Genomic DNA, 18,612 nt, shown 5'->3' on the forward strand with positions numbered 1-18,612 from the left:
GAAGGTTCAGTAAAATGACTGACGTGTCCCCATGTCAATGTGGGAAAAAAAACCCCAGAAATTTCTGATTCTGAGGAGCTTGGAGGGGAACATTTGGTCTGAGCAGCTTCATCCCAGTCTGAACCCTAAAAGAAAAGTTTTGTCGTTTCTTTAAGTAGTTTTCAGCAAAATGTCTTCAGAGCAGCTGAAGGACTCAGATCTCTTCTCTGGATGTTTCTGCTTTTTTGTTCCGTTCTCTGTCCAGATGATCCCACGCTGCTTTGGTAACATGGAAGTCCAGGTTCTGTGGAGGATCCGTCCCTCCATCAGACCTGTCGCCTCTGATTTTCAGTCCAGGTCTTGTGTCATGTGACCTCAGCATTATCTCAGTTTTCTTTAAGAAAACGTTGCCATGGAGACCATCTCTGAGGTTTGAGCCGACGCTGGACGGATCAGCTGAAGGTTCAGATGCATCTCTGCAGCACTTTTTATCTTCAGAGATAAATCTGGACCTTGTTCTTACAAAAATCCCATTTTCTGTCTGTCAAACTGTCTCATGTTTTTTTTTATACATGCAGCAAATGAGAACAAATTATGTGTTACGTTGTGACACGCTGCGAGGAACAAAGAGCCTGAAGGTCCAAGTAGAAATTGATTAGGAACCTTTTTCCCTGCCTGAATGACTCAGAGGTAAAGATTAAGTGGTTGAACAAACAAAAGCACCAAAAGTCGGCAGAAGATGAATGAAAAAGCAGAAAATATCTAAAGAAAAATGTTGAAAAACCTTCAGAAAGTTGGAGAACTGCTGAAGACTAAGTCTGACTCTCTGGAACAAACTACTTTACTTACTGTAAGTACTGTCTGACAGGTTAGGATTGGCAAACAGCTAGTTAATACCTTCTAATTACGGCCTAAAAGATGTAAATTAGCGTCTAGGGCTTTCAGAAAAGGCTTCATGTCGGGGTCAGGCGAGGGATTTTTACTTAAGGTTCCAGAAACTATATTTTTTACAGGCACACTGGGACACTTGTCAGCGTAATTGAGCTGGCGGCCGTGCAGTTTCTTTTCAAAGAACCGCCTGAGTCACATGTCTGCTGTTATTGTCCCGGACGCAGTGCATCTCAGGAAATAGTGCCATCTATTATTAAACATTCAAGTGCTATCAGTGTCCACGTTAAGTCGTGTGAAAGATGTACGTGTTGACCCTTTTCCCAGGGGGGTCACTGTACATCTGCACTGGAATCAATTATCATCGCTGAAGATACAGCCAACTATGTGGCCTGGTTGGTCTGTTGGTCTGTCTCCACACAGCCATAGAGCCGTTTGGACACTGAGCCTCTCTGCAGATCAATAAACAGGCTTCCTGAGTCCTTTGTGTGTCTGACAAAACAGCAGCATGCAGGCTGGACTTACTTTCGTGTCAATAGCGGATGACCCTGGGGTACAGATGACCCAAATGGGGTCAACAGATGCTCAATGACGCTTTGATGCTCTGACAAACAATGCTGTTATTGATCGTAAGCCAGCACACTTAACACTGATCAGATGCGCTGAGAACAGCTGGCAGTGCTGCTGGGGGTTGTCGCTGGTCCACACTGCTGTTCAGAACAGTAGAATCAACCTGTTTCCGTTTTTATTATTAAGGACTGAAACCATTTCACTTCTTCTTCAGGTTAAAAATGACAAATGAAGAAATAAAGAGGGCGATATTGGAGATGGATGAGAGAGAAGAGCTCGCCAAAGACATGTTGGAGCAGGTATGCTTCACTGAGTCAGGATGTGTGTGTGTGTGTGTGTGTGCAGGGTGGTGTCAGCGACGTCAACATTAATATTCTTATTTAGAGTTTTTGGCTGAATGTGTTGGATGTTTTTAGGGACCTGTGTGTAGTTTTGTGTCGGGTTGTGAACGTTGTCTTCACTTCTCTGCAGCTTCTGAAGTTTGTCCCTGAGAAAAGCGACATTGATCTGTTGGAGGAGCACAAACATGAGCTGGAGAGGATGGCCCGCGCTGACCGCTTCCTCTACGAAATGAGCAGGTAACCATGGCGACATATTTCCCTCTGCATCTGCAGGTCTGTCTGAATCGTGTTGACAACATCTGTCAGCGCAGTTTAGGCAGCTTTAACCCTTAAATCTCATCAAATCTTTGATGCATCTGTTTTTAACACACATACAAACACTACCTTCTTATAGCTTTTATCTTTTCAGTACAGCCTCCGGATTATCAGACTAAAATTATGTAAAATAAATGTATCAATAGATATAGCAGCATAAAGAGTAATCAGACGAAAGAAACAGAACTTTGTAGAAATAACATAAAGATCAACGGTGACCAAAACCTTTAGTCATCTGCACATCATTCTGTCAAGTCTTGGCTTTCAGGAGATAAAATATTGACACTAAAAGAAACACAACAAATTCCCATTTTTGCCTATTTTCAGTTATTTATTGTGCTATTTCCCTACTTTCCTCACAAAACCAACAACAATTCAGCTGCTTCTGGCACCAGTGTGTTTTAAACACGTCGTCTTGGCTTCATTCCTGCCATAGAAGATCTTTATTCACCTTCTTTTCTGCTCACCTGTTGGTCTTTGGCTGCTCCTGATTGGATGTTACCGTCAATTTAGGGCTCTCTGATTGGTGGAAAGTCTGACAGGAAGTGTCTTCATCTTAATTTCCAGCTTAAAACAGAAGTCTTGTGGTAAATAACAGTGTTATCATGGATCATTGTGGATTTACCGTTTAGAGTTTCTAACTAAACACCACATGTTGTGATTGGATTGTAAACCTCCTGGACCGCATAGAAACTTTAAGGGGAAGATATCAATCACAATTTACCCCACAGACTTCCACACTACTGCTCTTGATAGGCTGGTGGTGGTATAAGCGATGGCGCTCAGAGGATCTAGCAGAGTTTAAAGGGTTAAGTCGAACTTTAACTTTATTCCTTTCAACGATGAGATTGTATAAAACCGTCTGATGATAACCTCCTAATGCAGGCAGGGCTTTGGGCTCTCTGAGCTTCTGTTCAAGGTTTCCAAGTTCTTAAGAAGGTCCAATGTGTCAACAATATTCTCTATAAAGTTCTGTACAGATGTTTGAGCTTAATGTGCAGAATCAAATCGTGTCTGATGCAGACACATCAGACTCATCAGAATCTGAGCTGTGTGGGAAAGAAGTGAAATGGAACCCTGTCCACTGTCTTTCCTCTTCACCGCTTCTCCTTTGGTGTTAAAAAATACATCTGGGACTTTTTTGTCATTTAATATCCCCTGTTTCTCTTTGAAATCCTCCCTGCCTTCTTCTCTGAACCTCTGGGCCAGTTTTATATTCCCATTTGTCAAGTCTGCGTTTTGATGGGAGCCCATTGGCTGATCATGAAACCAGTGTAAACTGAGAGAGGGAGTTTTCCACAGCTGAGTGACTTTTAGCTTTGAAGTTCCACTCCCCTAAAGACGAATGTAACTGACCTCCCTCTCCTCCTCCTGCCTCTTTGTTCTCCTCTTCAGAATTGACCACTACCAGCAGAGACTGCAGGCTCTGTTCTTTAAGAAGAAGTTCGCAGAGCGTCTTGCTGAAATTAAACCCAAAGTTGAAGGTAAGGCCGGACCGATCAGAGCTGCTGAAAGCTACCGAGTTTACTGAAGAGAAAACGTCCAAGTTTGTTGTTTTCTAATATCAACAACCAGCTGATCATAAAAACACAGATTGTTACTGAAACCTGGTTCAGACCAAAGCTACAGATTGGTTTTAGAAGGTCTGATCAGATAAACCTGAGGGGTGTGTGGGTGTGTGTGTGTGTGTGTGTGTGTGTGTGTGTGTGTGTGTGTGTGTGTGTGTGTGTGTGTGTGAGAGAGAGAGAGAGAGAGAGAGAGAGAGAGAGAGAGAGAGAGAGAGAGAGAGAGAGAGAGAGAGAGAGAGAGAGAGAGAGAGAGAGAGAGAGAGAGAGAGAGAGAGAGAGAGAGAGAGAGAGAGAGAGAGAGAGAGCTCATTCATCCAGAAGATGTTGAGTCAAGTCAGCTGGATGTGGATCAGTTTCTTCCAGATGATTTCCTCTTTTGCCATCGATCTTCTTCGATCATCTTATAAATTAATATTCCACTGGATCTAAAATTAATATTACTCCTTTGGTACCAAACCAGTATAAAACTGACATTTTAAGCAGAGTGAACTGGTGAATTTGGCTGGATTACAAGCAAAAAGTATTATAGTAGTATAAAAGTATTACAGATAATAAATGGAAAAATCTGGATGTACTTTATGTTGAGATATGAATATAACTAATGTTCTAATGCAAATCAATGGAAATAATGTAAGATTAAAGAATAATATGATACTAAATGTTCAAAAACCATTTAGGAGCAAGCAGGGAATTTACAGAGGAGGGATTGCACAATAATAATAATAATCAATAACAATAGGGCCCTGCCATACTTCGTATGGCTCGGACAATAATAAATACAATTAAAATTTAGAAAAAGTGAAGAAAATCTGTCTTTTATTCTTATGTATCTGTTATATAATCATGTTTATTTATTTGCTCACAGTAGAATAGTGATTTAAATCTACATTAATGCATAAATGGATAGTTGGGACAGAAAAACACTTAAAAGAGAGTAGAGTAGTTCATCCAATCTGATCCACTTTATTTATATCACATATTTTATAAACGTTAACAGGTTTCCAAAGTGCTGCACAGAATAAAACAAAAACAATGTTACAAAACTAAAATATCAGCAAATACAAAGTAATAAACTTCAAATCAAACCAAAACCAAGAAATAATTTAATAAAAATGAAATGATAAAATAGCTAAAGTCCACAGGGGACCACACAACTCGCGCGGTGTTAAAAGCCACAGAACAAAAGTGAGACTTAAGACAAGACTTAAAACACTCCAGGGTGGGGGCTGTGTTGGCTTGGGGGGGGGGGGGGCAGGTACATGGGTACAAAAAAGATCTTCTGTTCTGATGGAGACGGTGGAGGGAGCTGCGTCTCTGAGAGTCGTGACTCACCGGAGGTCTGGTTGGCGACAGTCGTCCACAGTTTCACTGAGGCTACGTGTACGTCGTGTCATTGATGAAAAGAGAAAGGAAGGAGGCGTCATGTGGCCTGAACATCTGAGACAAACACTGAGCGTCTGTGTTTTTCAAACCCAGACACAACATCAGACAGAAACTTGCAGCTCAGACTGCAGTGAGCGACCGTTCACCAGATGGGAACACAGCCGAAGCAGTTCCAGCAATTAGCCACGTCCCTGCATCCTAATAATAAACTACACTATACTGGGGACTGCCATGTTATAATCCTGTACAGAGAAGACAGGTGGTTTCAACAGGGGGGAGGGTGAAGACATCAGTGCTCATTCAGTTGTTCCAAGGAGATTAACGACATCTATGATACTTTACCTGAAGTAGAACTATGAACACAGTCTCTCTAACGAGACGCCAGGTGAGTCAGGACCCTCCATGACAGTCCTGGACTCTGACACATCGGTGCTTTAACAGGCTCCATCAGATGGAAGAAGCTCTCCTGGATGGGAGCGAGACTCTGAAGCCAGTCCAGTAAACTCGACTCAACCTGCACCGGACATGATTTTAATGCTTTACAGGTCTGGAGATCAGCAAGTCTTCTGTTTATAGAAAACTGCAGCATCAGTTATGTCAGATATTCCCATTGTCAAGGTTTACACCTGTCCTGATGTTGTTTCAGCTGTCCTCATTTTACAGTCAGAAGATATTCAGTGTTGAATGTTTCAGTGTGACAACAAGCAGCATATTAACGTACATCATGTGACATTAATACGTTCAGCCATGTTGACAGTAAATAACCTGCCTTCACCGTGTAGACAGAAGGGTAAAACACAAGAGAAAAAGATGGTTCCCGTCGCAGTCGGGGAGAGCAGCTGCAGCGTCTGGCTCCAGAAACTGGCTCGATCTGATGAGATTATCGCTGAGTATCCAGGATCACGTCTCGACTGGCAGTCGTCATGGCGATCAGCAGTCATAAAGTCTGTGCTGGCGGGTTCTCAGCTGGACGCTGTGACGGATGCAGGGTCCGGTTTATGTAATCAGAATCAGATATACTTTATTGATCCCAAACTGGGAAATTAAAGCTGGAAATAACTGATGCTTATTGATATGACAAACCAAACAGATCGCTTATGTAACCATGGGGACGGTCTTTCAGTCCATACATGGATTTAATAATCCTGATCGCCAATATTTAAGTGTTGACGCCGATTTTTCCACGTGATCAGATTTATGACTGAATATGCGACGCGGTTGCGCTGGTTGTACAGCAGGAGATGGTGATGCCGGTCTGTAACGGCCGCAGTCCTGTAGGTTTTAGAAGTTTCCTGCTGCAGAACGACTGAATCAGATTAACCTGTTTGGCTGGAACACGTGCGTTGGAGCAGGGTAATGTCTAAAACCTGCAGGACTGTGGCCTCCAGGGACCAGTTTGGTTTGGATTATTTCATCAGAATTTCTAATAAATCAGTCTGTAAATAATCTGGATTGTTTTTATGTAACTGTTTGTAATGAAATATCATGAGAGCAGCTTTTTCTGGAACATCTGATTTTAAAATGTTTGTATTTACAAATTCAGCAAATTGCTTGGTTACGTGTGTGTGTGTGTGTGTGTGTGTGTGTGTGTGTGTGTGTGTGTGTGTGTGTGTGTGTGTGTGTGTGTGTGTGTGTGTGTGTGTGTGTGTGTGTGTGTGTGTGTGTGTGTGTGTGTGTGTGTGTGTGTGTCTGTCTGGTGGTCAAATGTGTGTTGGTTCCGTGCAGCTTTCTGCTTCCAGCCAGCATCCAGGTTGCCACGGCGACTGTTATGGAAAGCTGGCTCATCACGACAGAGAACATCTCTTCCTGTCTTTAAAGATGGAGGCAGGAGCTTTCCAAAGCAGCCTGTTTGAGCCAGAGCTGGAGCTTTCTGGCTTCTCATCTTTAGTTTTGTATAAGCTGTAAAATCTTGTCAAATATTCAGTTAATTCTAGTTTGAGGTCGAACGAGCATCTTCTGACGTGCATTACGTTCAGTTTGGAGTAGCGGTGGGAAAAAAAAACCTCCTCAATCTCTGTTGTTCAGTCCAGAAATCCCCTAACCGCACTGCTCATCGGTGCCCAGAAGGAAAAAAAATCTGCCTTTTTTTCGTATTATTATCCTTCATGTTCCTTTGTCACATGCTGTTGATGAGGCGATATTTCCTTGGACCACCCAACATGCTGAGTGTTTGCAGAGCCAGAGCAATGCTTCCCATGCTGCATCACAGCAGAAGGAACTGCAACAATAACTAGAAGGAATTAGTTGATGCTTTCCACAGTGCTGAGGTTTCCTTTGTGGAGAGAGGGAACCACCTGCGCTCTGCCAGACGAGTCTGTTGTCAGGGGGGAGAAACGGACGGCATCGGGATCTGTTTGGAATATTCTGTTTAATAGATGGATGGAAGAACCCGACGGGTTTCCCCGCCGAGCCGCCCAGTCATACGACTAATAATACGCATACTAATCAGTCATCATGAAGGATGTTAAAAATGAGGGAAATTTTTGGGCCATGTGGAGCTGAAGCTTCAGTTTCTGTCTCTGAGGTAAACAGAGTGGAAGGAATGGTGTAAGGCCAGGTTGTTATGTAACAGGAAAGGTTCACACACGCACACTTGCCATCTGCTGTTCTCCCATTTTCTTGCAGCCATCCTGAACGCGTCCAAGGAGGTGGTCCGCAGCAAGCGGCTGACTCAGGTCCTGGAGGTGGTGCTGGCCTTCGGCAACTTCATGAACAAAGGCCAGCGGGGGAACGCCTACGGATTTAAGGTCTCCAGCCTGAACAAGATCGTCGACACCAAGTCCAGCATAGACAGGTGGGCCAGAGGGGGCTGTGGGTGTGGATTTAACCCCAAGATTTAGCAACACATGGTGTGTGTGCTGCTTCATAACTAGTCTAAAATACAGTTGTGTTCATATTTATTCATCCCCTTTCATTACAGAAGGAAAAAAACAGCTGCCTGTAAAATAAGCTGAAATTGACTAAAGTAATAATAAATAAACATTTTATGAAAATCATTACATTATTTTCTAATTCTGGTTCAATAGAAATATTTTTTAAAATCAAACAAATAAGAATTTATGACATATTACATCACTTATAAAGTAATATTTAGTGTAACAATCCTTTAATGTTTCCGCTCCAGTCAGGTGTTTTCTGTTCCTCTCAGTCAGACTTCTGCACCTGTTGACAGGTATTTTGTCCCACTGTTCAACAGAAAAGTCTCTAATTTATCCAGGACCAATTTGTTTGTTTGTTTTTCTTCAACTCAATTAAATGAAAAAACAGTATCTTATATTACTAAATTATATTTTTAAATTTTTTTTAGTTATTTTTAAAGTCTCCAGTTGTTTGAGTGACTGTTGTAAATTCAGCCTTTTCTTTAATGAAAGGGGATGAATACATATGAGCACAACTGTAGATATAGACCTGCCAAACTTATAAGGGAATATTCACCTCATAATGGTTCAAATTTAAAGTTGTGTTGGAGGAAATATTTAAAAAAAGAAAATCTAAAACCTGATCCACCTAATAGTCCTTTCAGGTGTGTGTTTTAACATTTGGACTTATTCTCCCAGGCTGGCTGCTTCCTTCCTTCCTCCCTGCTTGCAGATTATTATCCAGGTTTTTCTCCAGCATGAGGATTTTCCCTGGAAATCAACTCGCTCGTGCACTTCTCAATTCCCTGATGGAGACGCTCGTTAGCGCGTCATGTGTGGGAGTTTCTCTTCTCTGCTTCAGGAGTAATGAAATGTTGTCTGTGCGGCCGCGGTCGCCACGGTAACGGGAACTGCTGGCTCTTGCTGCAGCACGATTTCCCACGACTGAGACGTGTCAAAATGTAAACAATGAGATGGGCTGTGGGAAGACGGTCTCTTTGCTCTGCCCTGACCTCATTTCACATCATTCCTGAGCAGGTTTGGACTGCGCAGCGTGCAGCGCGCAGCGTGCAGCGTGCAGCGTGCAGCATGGAGCTTTCCAGTTGCACTTTAACTCGTCACTTCCTGCTGGCTCTGTTTCTATTTGGAGCCATGTTGCTATGGTAACCCATCAACAGTCATGGCTGCACCCAGTCAAACTTGAGGCTTTGTGAGAACCTGAGAAGCATTTCATTTCTCCAGAAGTTGGACCTGTTTCCTCACAGCTGGAAGGTTCCTGGCTCGATCCGGGTCTTTCCGTGTGGGCTTAGCGTGTTCGTTTCCATGTATGTAGGTTTTCTCCAGCTTCCTCCCACAGTCTGGTGATCATTTACTGGTCACAATAAATGATTTATTATGAAAAAACATCTGATCTGATCTGAGGTGCAACATCACGCAACGTAGAAAAAAAGCACAACTTTATGGAGCTTTTAACGAAGACACTCGGATGTTTGGATTTAGTTTCTTACCGTTATGTTCCCATCATGTATATAAAGATGGCAGCTGGGTAGATGTTGGAGAAACAGTTATTGCTTCCCTTTTTTTCTGCCGCGACGATAAACAGCCAAGTCATCTTTATTTAGCCAACTCTTCAGAAACAGAAGGTACAGACCAACCAGTCAGAGTACATAAAAACATTTAAAAGACATCAAATATATTTAATAAGCTAATGTGTTGCAGTATTTGTATTTATTTTGATCTCCATTATCTATTCCAACACAGCTATTCTTCCTGGAGTCGATACAACATTCCTGTCATAATACAATGATTACACCAGTTTTCTATACAAACCGTAACAGTGATAGCGCATAACTAGTACAGCGGTTTGTTGGTTATCTTTAGTTGTTTATCATGTTTTTCCAGCTGTTTGTCATTTTCTTCTCACCTTTCCAGATTGTTTTCCTCTGAATCTGCTGAGTCAGCACTTTTTGGTTAGTTGGTGATATTAAAACAAATGAGCAAAATGAAGATCTTTTCTCTGCTGGACTGATTAGAGACTCAGTTCTATTTAACTTGACTAACATGTCTGTTAGATATAAACAATGTTTTATAAGTTTTATTTGACAAACAAATTTCTGCCTTCTTGCTTTCTTATCATTTCAGCCTAATTTTCTGCATCTGGTTTCCGTCTCAGTTACACACTGCTGAAGTAGCAGGAACTTTGTGTACTGCTGGACATGTTTAGGCTTTCAACACAGGACAAAATTATGTCACTTTTTCCATATTTAAAATGAAAGTTGAACTTTGGAAGCATCTTACATTCATGAGTGTTGTTGATGCAAACTGCTCACACAAGCTGCGTTGCACAGAGGAACAAGAGAAACGCAGCCAGCGTAATAAAATCAGTTTTGGGCGGCGATGAAAGGCTTCATAAAACGCTTGGAAGAAATCTAAACATTACATATGAAGAAAATGATTTTAATCCATCTTTAAAGTCAAACTGATGGCAGTTTTTAGAAGCTGAAGGCTGTGAAACAAATTGTATAATCTCCTTTAAAGTATGCTGATATATTTCTGCAGCATTTACTTGAAGAAGAAGAATGTGTATAATAGAATTTATTTAATATCTATCAAACATGTTGTTTATCAGCAAAAACAAGACAGAAATCCAACTATTTGCTCATTTTACACTTGTTTGCACGAACTCAGCAGACACTGCAGCACCACAGCGTCTTTGATGCGTTTGTATCTGTGTTTGCAGCTTTCTGTAGAATAAGACATGATGAATGTTTTCTGTTGCATTAAGCTTAAAACAGACAGACAAATAGAACATTGTCACGTTACTCTCCTGAAGTGATGATAAGCAACGAAGCAGCATCTCAACTTTCCCTCTTGTCTTCCAGGTTATTATTTTAGACAAAGTCTGCATGACTGTTTTTGTGTCTTTGTGCTCCATCAGGAACATCACCATGTTGCACTATTTGATCATGATCTTCGAGAAGAACTACCCAGACACACTGCACATCCAGGAGGACCTCAGCAGCGTGCCCGTGGCTGCCAAAGTCAAGTGAGTGCTCAGCAGCTCGCTGTGGGGATGTTTGGAGGCAACAGCAGCTGTTTCAGTCCAGAGAAGGAAAGATGATGTTGATCTTTATCTGTTTCAGTTTGACAGAGCTGGAAAAAGAAGTTCACAATATCAAGAGTGGACTGAAGGCTCTCGAGGCGGTGAGTTGTAGCGTGTTTGCGTTGCGTTTCCTCCCACTGGTTCTTCTCCGGCCTGTAATTATGTATTTGAGCAGAGCGGAGATGGACGGCGGGCTGAGGTGTTTAAATGCTGGTAATGTTCTGTGCCACACACAGAAACAAGGACTCCAGTGGAAACACAAGCTGAGGTCTTTCCAGAAGGCTGAAGTGATCAGAAAGTGTTTATTCCTATCATCACGTGCATTTTTGCCCTTCAGGAGCTGCACTACCAGCAGAGCAGGACGCGGGAACGTGGCGATAAGTTTGTGGCTGTGATCGGTGACTTCATCACTGTGGCTGGATTCAGCTTCTCCGAGCTGGAGGACCAGCTGAGCGAAGCCAAGGACAAGGTAACTAACCGTGGGACAGAGAGCTTTTCATACGTGTGGCTTTAATTCATCCGTAGCCAGGCATCCTCACTGCTAAGCCTGCATGTCAGAGAGGGAAGAAACCAAACTAAAGAGCCATGGAGAAGCTGGACATCCCTCAGACAGAGATGTCTTCAGCTCAGCTGGGAACCCCAGAATTGAAAGATTTCCCCAGAATCCCCCCTTCCACATCTTCTCTTTGTCTTTGTTTCTTTAAATGAGTGCATTAAATCCCCACTGCAGCTCTTCACACCCGGGACAAGTGGCCTTTTGAACCCAGCTGGCTTGAGTACTGATGCATGGTAGGAAGTGTGTAAGCTGAACTTATCAGTGGGACTATGGGAATGTCAGCCTGTCAGTGTTGGAAAGACCAATGGGAATGTGTTTAATTTGCAATCCCTTTTTCCAGTTAGCATCCTGAAGCCGACGCTTTGAAAGATCTGAAATCTGGCAGACTTTTATATGAGCACAGATACTACTTTGTGCTTCACCTCCTCGTGGGGATTGTTTCTTCCCAAAATAACTGACAAAACAATGTAAAACGTGCAAAGCGCTCTGGTTTTCTAAAGGATCATTGTATGATGGATGGAGCAAATGAGAGCAGGAAGGGCTCTGGGGGTTTATGGAGATTCCCTTTGCTTAATTATTTGCTCAGGGATGGAGTAAAGAAATATCTTGGAGGGAAATGGTTAGGACGTCACGGGAAAAGAACTGGAGGAATAAGGCACCTCTCTACAGTAAAACAAAAGAAGCTATGTTCACCACCCCAGACGTTAAACACACAGCTCTGTGTGTCTGTGTGGTTGGTAAGTGGGGAGTCTCGCACATTAACTCAGTGCTTGTCAAGGCCCTCTGACGCTCTGGTGGCTTTCCAGTGGAATACAAATATGGAAGTCAGGATGTGTGTTTAAGAAGGTTGAGGATGACTAAACAGAGCAAGAAGCCCGCTGAGGCTAATAAAGCTCCATGGCAACAAATGTGTGTGTGTGTGTGTGTGTGTCTGCAACAAAGATACACACATGTTCACCAGACATGTCATACATTACAAAGGCGTACAGTCGACCAGGGTCATGTGGGACACAGGCTCAGAGGTTTCCAAACAGATCCAATAGCTTTAAACTTAACAACACGCCCACACTGCATCATGCTCAGAGAATACAAGATTCACTTTCTGTCCAACAACTGTGCCGACTCGACTTCAGACTGCAGACGATGCTTCAGGATACTCATATGCAGATGCTGTTGCATGGGAAATATTAGTAAAGAGTAATTAGGGTTGATGTGGCCTAAAAAAAAGTCAGGTTCAGGCACTAATGTAGCCTGCAAAAGAACTTTATAAGTAGAAGGGTTGGGTTGTTATAACCAGTTGTGTCTGTCATCAAGCTGTTCTCATCAAAAAGCTTTTCAAGTTGCAGTCTGCTTCTCTATACAAACCAGATGTGTGCATGTTCCTCACACTGCTGCCAGAATTCAGCAGAACTTAGTTCCTCCTGGTCTGTGTCTGTTTATTAATCCAGGTTATGCTGTAAATGCTCTTTATTTATTATTAAAGTAAATAATGAAAGTAAAAAACAAGCTAATCTTTAAGCTAGGTGATGGCATTAGCATGCTAAGACAGTTTTATATTTATTAGTCGACAACAGACCGATGTGCTGCATGAAGTTCAGTTAAGTTCACACAGAAAAATGAAATAATTGGCAGAAAAATGACAAATGAAACAATAGATTAACAAAAGCATGTTTGTCTTTATGTGAACACATAAATGCTAACATGCTAATGCTAATTGTCAAAAGTTAATAATGGCCTCATTAGTTTTTTTATTTATTTAAAATGTCCAGATTGAGAGTTAAGACTCTGTATGAAGAGTCCCCCCCGCATTGGGGCCCACATATTCAGAGAAGTTCTGGTTTGAGAATACTATTTGGTATCTAATAAAATACAAAAAATTCTAATGATAATCTCTGACATGTGTTACACCACTCATACCAACAGCTCTGGATGTAGAAAAAGTTTTTTATTTTCACCAACAAAGTTGTGCAGGGTACAAACATTTTAGATTTTGACACTGGGTGCATTCTTCACCAACCATTTTCCAACTGCACACACTCCTCTTTCTTTCTCAGTCACAAAACTGCTTGCTCTGTCCCCTATTGGTAACAGTGGTAAATCATATAACTAAGAGTGGTTTGAAGAAGATTACTGAGTGCAGCAAACAGAAATATTTCTTAATAGGTGCTACACATGCAGTTTTTCTAAAAGACTGGGCAGAAATGTGAAATTAGTACACAAATAGAAAATGACCAAGCAGAAACCTGAACAACACATGTATAATACAAAATATTGTAAAGAGTCATGCGGTGGTGCACAAAAAACCAAAAGAGATGCAAGATGATAAATCAGCAAAATGCAAACTAACACAAGGAGACTAAAAACATGCAGATTGCCCCTCGGCAGAGGTAAACGACGGGCTGAATGACCACAGAGGTCCTGCACAGTACAAATGATGGCAAAGAGATGCAAAATTACCACAAAAATGTACGAAATGACCGCAAGCAGGGGAGGCTGGGTATGGATCAAAATCATCACCATTAAAAAGCCATCACAAAGATCGAGGCAGTACAACAGCTAAAACACACACAAAAAACTCCTGTGTTGCTTGCAGGCGGACCGGCTGCATGGTGACCGATTGTGTCCCCGTTTTACTACGTAATAAATCATCTTATTCAGAGAAGTGTGATTAAAAACCCCTTCAGAAAAATAAATTGTGATTAAGAAGTCAAATATTTGACTTGAACAACATTTAATGAGAATTATGTTGTGAGCAAACTAAATGTACATTTGTGCGTGCCTCCCATCTGTATGGGAAGATATCTGCATTATTTCAGTCTAGTCTGTGTGTTTCTCTCCTCTCTGCAATAAATTAAGTCCAGGTATCGTTAAATAAATCTGGATCGGATGTTATTATGTTATAATAATCCATCATTAATCAAATGTGGGAAAAAGTCTAAACTATCAAGCGTAAATATAAATAATATAAGAAAATTCCGCTTTGTTTTGTTCCTGTGAGATGATTAAATTGTTCGTGAGCTCATGTCTTTGTTTCGTTGTTTGTGTTCGTGCATGTGACTTTGTGTTTACTCGTTTAGTGCAGACTCAAGGGGACGAGAGGAAACTGTTTTAACCAGACACATAATTACTAGCAGCGGGAGGGATGACGGTGGCGTTGCCATGGACACCGGGCCCATAATGATAGGATGGTTTTGCATCCTCAGAAAGGAGAATGCTCCAAGTCTGTTTTGTGACAGCACAATGACCACATACAGAATACTCATAAGCAACTCATAAACAAAAGTAATGTGATGTTTCAACTCGCATGTGATCATAAGGTAGAGTTCGGGTCTGCAGGGAGTTTTTCCCTTTTTCATCTTATACTTTTACTTAAAGTTGGTTTGACTTGGTCAGGATACAGATATGAAAACTGTTGCTTGTAGGGTTGAGCTAACAGCTTCATGCACAGCGACACCTTTTTGCTTTTAGACAGAAAAGAGAACAGAAGTACTGCAGCCATGATCAGAATGAAAAAAATATTTTCTTCTGCATTTTTGGCTCCAGAGAAAAGAATCCAACGAGCCAGATCGCACGGACATGTGCATCTAACTGCAACACTCTTTCAGTTTGAAGGGAATTATTGAGCTTTGAGGTCTGTAAGTGAGGTACAGTATATTGAATCACTTAGTGTGGAGTCTGTGTGTGTGTGTGTGTGTGTGTGTGTGTGTGTGTGTGTGTGTGTGTGTGTGTGTGTGTGTGTGTGTGTGCGTGCCGCAGTGCAACACTCTGTGTGTGGGAACGTTTGGCTGCAGGCATGGTCCTGGCAGAGCAAACTGAACAGCTCGGACCAAACAGGGCAGACATACGGTGAAGCAGTCTTGCAGCCGCTCTCCTACCTTATCTGTATCCCTGCACCAGGATCATTTATTTGGAACATTATGAACGTTAGAATAACCAGAATTTGGGACAATTCCGCATCTCTGATGTAAAAATATAAAAACTCTGTATGTTCTGCACAGTTTGCCAAATCTCTGAAGCACTTTGGGGAGGAGGAGAAGCGGATGCAGCCTGACGAGTTCTTTGGGATCTTCGACACCTTCTTGCAGTCGTTCAGCGAAGCTCGGCAGGACCTGGACAACATGCAGCGGCGCAAGGAGGAGGAGGAGCGGAGGGCTCGGATGGAGGCCATGGTGAGACGTGCAGGGATTTAACCTGGCTGAACTGATGCAGAGAGATTTCTGTGTGATAACCTCCTCTTCACTCCCTCTCCAGCTGAAGGAGCAGAGGGAGCGGGAACGACGGTCCAAGAAAGGCGGAGCAGATGAGGTCAGCGGGGAGTTTGATGACCTGGTCTCGGCCTTGCGCTCCGGCGAGGTCTTTGATAAGGACCTGAACAAATTAAAGCGTAACCGCAAGCGCTCCGTCAACCAGCTGGTGGAGGGTGGCGGTCGTGAGAGAGCCGTCACCAAGGTGAACTACTAGGTTGGGATAAAGATGGCGAAACGAAACACCAGACAACTAAATTCTGCCTCGGTGTAGAGTTCTTAACACCTTCAGTCCAGGTCCTGGAACAGTGGCTGCTCCCTTCGGAGCAGATGTCCGTAACAGCTGGACTGGACATCTAGCGGCCTGCATGGGCAGCAGATATGCAGACGTGAAGGATGCAACACTCTGACTGGTCTTGTAAAGCTATTTCCCACCGGCTCTTCCTGGACGTTGGGATGAGGGGTTGGACAGACCACTGTGACACATTGCCCCCATGTCATTTGATCACATCCTTCCAACACTGTGTTCAAGGTTCTCTTCTATTTTTCCTCCCTTCACAAACCTCCTCTCTTCCTCTGTGAGCTTCTTGATGTTGAAAAGGCCCCTCTGGTTTGCTTATCTGGCTCTAACACACATGAAACGTTGGGATCAGACAGTTATTTTGTACATAAAGGATTAGAAAAGGGACGATGAAGTATCTTCTGGAAGGAAAAAAAACAGAAAAAGAAGAGGGAACTAAGCCAAAACCTCCACAGTCATGTTGCTTCAGACGGGGGAAAGAAGTCTTCAAAGCCACATAATGGATGAATGTTAAGGAAATCTGGAACATTTTGGAGTCGGTGATTTCAAAATGCTCCCCGGAAGATCATCCCGACAGTCACTTGTCAAGGAAACGACTCACCTCGATCCGCCCGACGAAATAACGACTGTGCCACACGGATCGAGCTTCACCTTCACACTTCCATGGTTTCAGCATTGCTCTGGCATCAAGCAGTGCCAAAGCAGAGAAAAAACAAATGTAAATGTATTAATACAAAATATACTGCAATTAGGCATTGATATATATATATGTATATATATGTATATATATGTATGTATATGTATATATATATATATGTATGTATATGTATATATATATATATGTATGTATATGTATATATATATATATGTATGTATATGTATATATATATATGTATGTATATGTATATATATATATGTATGTATATGTATATATATATATGTATGTATATGTATATATATATATGTATGTATATGTATATATATATATGTATGTATATGTATATATATATATGTATGTATATGTATGTATGTATATGTATATATATATATGTATGTATATATATGTATATGTATATATATGTATATGTATATATATGTATATGTATATATATGTATATGTATATATATGTATGTATATGTATATATATGTATATGTATATGTATATATATGTATATGTATATATATATATATATATATATATAATATAATATTTATATTTAGATGCAGACAAGCTAATTGCAAAGATGTAGAGGTTTTTTATGTTTTGGCATTTTGGGATTTTGTACACACGATTCATTGTTGGTGTTGCAAGTTCACATTGCTGTTGAAGTGGATTTCTATACATTCTGCGCTTTACATGAAGAGATAACTGCTTGTCTTTCTCACACCTTTGTCTTGTTTGCGCTGTAGCTTTTCTGACAAACTTTACACCCAGAGTAACGCGCCAACCCAAGCCTGCTCCAATGAAGGAATCCTATGAATAACAGAAACGATCTATGATTAGTTTACAATGATCTGCCATCTGTTTCTGAAGTTCAGTTTTTGTTTTTTTCCATCAGTTTTAACTGGAGAGTATCATGTGCCGAATCATAGCAGCTCTTTTTCCTTCTAATTTCAGTCGCTGTCACCAAACCGCGCCGTGTGATGGGTCTATTTATTGTTGTAACGTCGGAGTACAACAAGGCACTTAAACTTCTTCTTGATTGAAGTCATTGTGGTTCGAAGTTGCAGAAAAGAATCGGAGCTACCATCTGTTTTTGCAGCTTTTGTTTATTTTATCAGAGCCACACACTGACGCCCGCCTCGTTTTCCTTAAAGGATGTTGATGCAGAGTCTATTTTTTAAGTTTATGTGCATTTCAAAGCTAAGCGGCGGGATTGCTGCGCACTGTTTGCTTTTAGATGCATTCAGTAAAGATGCAGCAGCTTGCAGCAGGAGGTGCTCACAGAGAGAGCTTTACTCCTGGGGTGAAGGAGCGACTCCCCGTTCTGAGTCATTTTTCAGCGTGTGAACATATAGCTTTATGTAAGCAGGCTGGTTTTACACTGTTAGCGCTTAGATAACCCCGTTCCATCGCTCTGTCCACACTCTGCATGAGAGGTGTTCAGATTTGCAAAAGGAGTATCTGACTGAAAGATCTGGGGATCTGGACCCTGTGATCCTTGAATTTGACCAAACCAGCCAACAACTTTGCACAATAGATCCTGGTTTAGTTGATGAAGAATGAAATAGCTGTTTCCATAGCAACTGTTAAAATAAGCACAGTTCATCGCCTCCATTCGTCACATTAAATGAGAAATATTCCCCCTGCATTTGACTCAATCAGCACTTGTTGTACATACTGTTAAAGTCCAACCGACCCCATACACACATGCAGCCTCCACTACTGTATGATAGTACTACTACTAACACTAAATATCCCGATTTGTCCCTCATTCTGACAGATTTTCTACTAATTATCTTTAAATGTTCACCTTTAAGTGCCTCTGATCCTTTTTTCACACG

At 41.7% G+C, this 18,612-nt stretch overlaps 1 protein-coding gene across 5 annotated transcripts in view; it reads left to right on the top strand.

Moving 5' to 3' along the window:
* The window catches only part of daam2 (dishevelled associated activator of morphogenesis 2), a 114,054-nt gene extending 97,200 nt beyond the window's left edge, over nucleotides 1–16,854 (top strand). For all 5 annotated transcript variants that reach the window (XM_079262241.1, XM_079262240.1, XM_079262243.1 and 2 more), the window contains 9 exons: nucleotides 1,652–1,736; nucleotides 1,909–2,015; nucleotides 3,489–3,577; nucleotides 7,670–7,838; nucleotides 10,841–10,948; nucleotides 11,046–11,106; nucleotides 11,343–11,474; nucleotides 15,560–15,730; nucleotides 15,813–16,854. In XM_079262241.1, the coding sequence (XP_079118367.1) occupies nucleotides 1,652–1,736; nucleotides 1,909–2,015; nucleotides 3,489–3,577; nucleotides 7,670–7,838; nucleotides 10,841–10,948; nucleotides 11,046–11,106; nucleotides 11,343–11,474; nucleotides 15,560–15,730; nucleotides 15,813–16,022 (1,132 nt within the window). In that variant the 3' untranslated portion in view covers nucleotides 16,023–16,854. The remainder of the gene's footprint in view (nucleotides 1–1,651; nucleotides 1,737–1,908; nucleotides 2,016–3,488; nucleotides 3,578–7,669; nucleotides 7,839–10,840; nucleotides 10,949–11,045; nucleotides 11,107–11,342; nucleotides 11,475–15,559; nucleotides 15,731–15,812) is intronic.
* The last annotated feature ends 1,758 nt before the right edge of the window (nucleotides 16,855–18,612 follow it).

This window comes from Telmatherina bonti, assembly GCF_933228915.1.
Source record: "Telmatherina bonti genome assembly, chromosome: 22".
Lineage (NCBI taxonomy): Eukaryota > Metazoa > Chordata > Actinopteri > Atheriniformes > Telmatherinidae > Telmatherina > Telmatherina bonti.